General features: G+C 36.2%; 1 protein-coding gene across 2 annotated transcripts in view; it reads right to left on the reverse strand.

The window, feature by feature from the left end:
- LOC106883983 (D-3-phosphoglycerate dehydrogenase) overlaps positions 1-2,815 on the reverse strand; it is a 14,109-nt gene extending 11,294 nt beyond the window's left edge. Inside the window, exons 1-2 of one of the 2 annotated variants that reach the window (XM_014935143.2) lie at positions 2,703-2,815; positions 1,305-1,456 (exon numbers count right to left, since the gene is read on the reverse strand). In XM_014935143.2, the coding sequence (XP_014790629.2) occupies positions 1,305-1,309 (5 nt within the window). In that variant the 5' untranslated portion in view covers positions 1,310-1,456; positions 2,703-2,815. Of the gene's footprint in view, positions 1-1,304; positions 1,457-2,312 lie in introns of both variants that reach the window. The other variant, XM_052971063.1, reaches the window with a different exon arrangement.
- Positions 2,816-2,934: the final 119 nt, after the last annotated feature.

The following is a 2,934-nucleotide window of genomic DNA, read 5'->3' on the forward strand; positions in this document are numbered from 1 at the left end:
ATATATATATATATATATATATATATATATATGTATGTATGAGGTCTGATCAATAAGTATCAGGACTGTTGCCATAGTAACGAAAGTGGCTTTTTGATCAGTTCAAAGCAGATTTGGCACAAACTTATAAACATACATCTCATACACAAATCTTCAATGATAATGGACTATGCTGAACCATAAGTAATCTGCACATGCTCTGATAACTCATGGATGGTGAATTACTTATCTCCCCCTCACAGCTGCAGGCACATTTGTGAGGTTTTTCTCAGTTTGGCTAGTTGTGGGTCTCCCAGAATGTTTGTCAATATGGACATTTTTTGGCCATCTTGGAAACATCTGAGTTACTCGTACACTTGTGTGCAGCTCATACACTCCTCTGCATACACTTTCTGCAACTTTGTGTAAGCCTCTGAGCAGGTATTACCATGACAACTTTTTCTATCCTTGTCAATGTGATGACCACATCCTACACCTTCCTTCCAAGCACTGCTGTAAACAGCATAAGTCAGCTAAAATGTTAAAGCAGTGTGCATGCACAGCAGAGTTCAAGGTCAATCTTCACTAAGTGGCTTTACTGTGTGTTTTAGCTTCGTTACTATGGCAATAGCCTGGATTACTTATTTATCAAACCTCACGCGCGTGCGTGCGTGCGTGCGTGCGTGTGTGGACATTCTTAAACCTTTCCACACCATCTCACCTGAAAATGACTGGTTCTGCAATGCAAACTTCTTTATTAAGGCAGTGGTTCTCAACCAGGGTCCACATCAAAACCTTGTGAATTGATTTTGCAGGCAGAAAGTGAAAGAAACCTATCATGTGTTTGTATATATGCAATACATAAAAGACACTCTGTAAAGTGGTTGGTGTTAGGAAGGGCATCCAGCTGTAGAAATCAAACCAGAACAGATGACTAGGGCCAGGTGCAGCCCTCTGGCTTACCAGTTCTGGTCAAACTGTCTAAACCATGCCAGCATGGAAAACGGACATCAGATGGTGGCAGCAATGATTGTGTGTATGTGTTCTAAAGTATCTCTTTACATTTCATTATTTTTTGGGAAAGGGGAGAGGCTCACCTAAAATACGACATGTTAACAGAGCCATTGCTAAGACAGAAAAGAACAGAGTTTCTCAGATATAAAAGCAAACAAACAAAAACCACTTCATTACTTAATGGTAAGATACAAGGGATGGTTCAAATAAGAATAGCTGTTGACATACAAAAAAAAAAAGTATCATTAGAGAAATCAACAAAATACCATAGGAGAGATGGAAGTGAATAGAGTTGGCTAATTTTCACTTACTTCATTACAAGAACACCACGTTTGGAACATTCTTCAATATTGACATTGTCAATGCCAGTCCCAGCTCGAACAACCAATTTCAGATGTTTCGCTTCATCTAACAAGTCAGAAGTCACTGTTGTGGCTGACCTAATAACAAGTATGTTTGCAGACTGAAAAATGAAAAGATAAAAATCTATTAAAACCTCATAAAATTAGATATACTGTCAACCCAAACTTATTGGTTATTTGGTATACTTAAACATTTTCCATTCTTTATTCTTAATACTTTAAATACTATTTTTCAAAAACAATGTTTCATCGTTAATTACTTTGTTTTAGTCGTATCTATGCTTAACACTTTAGATTCTCTCAAATTTAATTCTTATTTATTCACATTGTTTTGAATTGATTATCTCATAGCTTTGAGATCTTAATGGTGATTGTGTATTTTTTGAATGGCATTGTAGTACATGTGTGAGAGGAGAGATCTGGGAAGTTTGAGCATAAAACTACAAGCCAATGAAACATAGGATAAAATATATAATGGTATAATTGCCACAATAAAAGTTATCTTGTGCTTATGGAACTTCGTTATTGCCTTGTATAGCATGTGATTTTTTTTTTTTCATCAGCCTTTTCAACTTGGAGTACAAATATCAAACCAAATTTCAATTTACGAAGTCATTTGGAAACTATGAACAATGACTCGATACAAGAATTTGTGAAGAAATTTGCGATGTTGTTTTCCCAATAAATGCGAGTCGTGAAATGAGTGCTACGTGGTAAAATCGTTGGTATGGTAGACATTGGCAATGCCATCGCAAATAAATATCCATAAGAATGTTTTAAAGAAACGGTAAAATGAAATTGCAAAAAGTAATTGAGGTATTGTATATGCAATTCCTATGTCCTTGTCATTTTGGTTCACTTTGAAATACGGGTCAACAGTGAAGCTGCATGTATGATTGTATAGAAAGATGCAGTAATGGCTAATGAACGTAGTAATATAAATAAAATGGTAATCACTTCCGAGTCTTTCTCTGTCAACTCTCAAAAGTTCTGCCGAGATATTTTGGCAGACTTATGATAGGGTTTTGAAAACCCTATCATATCGATCTTGTTCTCCGCTACAAAACGTGTCGGTGAGAATGGAAGCTTTTTAACCAATATACAGCAGATATGATTATGAGCATTGCTTACACATGGTGACTGCTAAGATTAATTAAGCTAACTTAATTACAGTTTTATAGTATACAATTATATGTCGGCTGCTAAGAAATGATTCTCAAAACGAACATCTCTATATCTATAAAACAGAGGATGTTAGTGTGTGTGTGTGTGTGTACGTGAATATTGTTTATGCACGTCCACAAATTAGCACGCATGTCGCTCCAATTTTAGGAGATTCGGAATGACCTTATGTGCATTTTGGCCAATTTTTTCTCTCAGAGGCACCCGCGTATAGCTGTAAAAATCGATAAACTTTTACGAATTTTGAAGTTTGTTGACATGGCGAAGTCAAATCTGTGCGTACGCGATGAAGGAGAGAGAGAAAGACAGAGAGAAAGAAAGAAAGAAATAGTGTGTTTGTGACGGGGGGGTACAGTGTTTGCTAAGAGTTTACTTTGCTAGTGTCTAAATAAAAAAA

The sequence above is a fragment of the Octopus bimaculoides genome, chromosome 10 (assembly GCF_001194135.2).
Source record: "Octopus bimaculoides isolate UCB-OBI-ISO-001 chromosome 10, ASM119413v2, whole genome shotgun sequence".
NCBI lineage: Eukaryota > Metazoa > Mollusca > Cephalopoda > Octopoda > Octopodidae > Octopus > Octopus bimaculoides.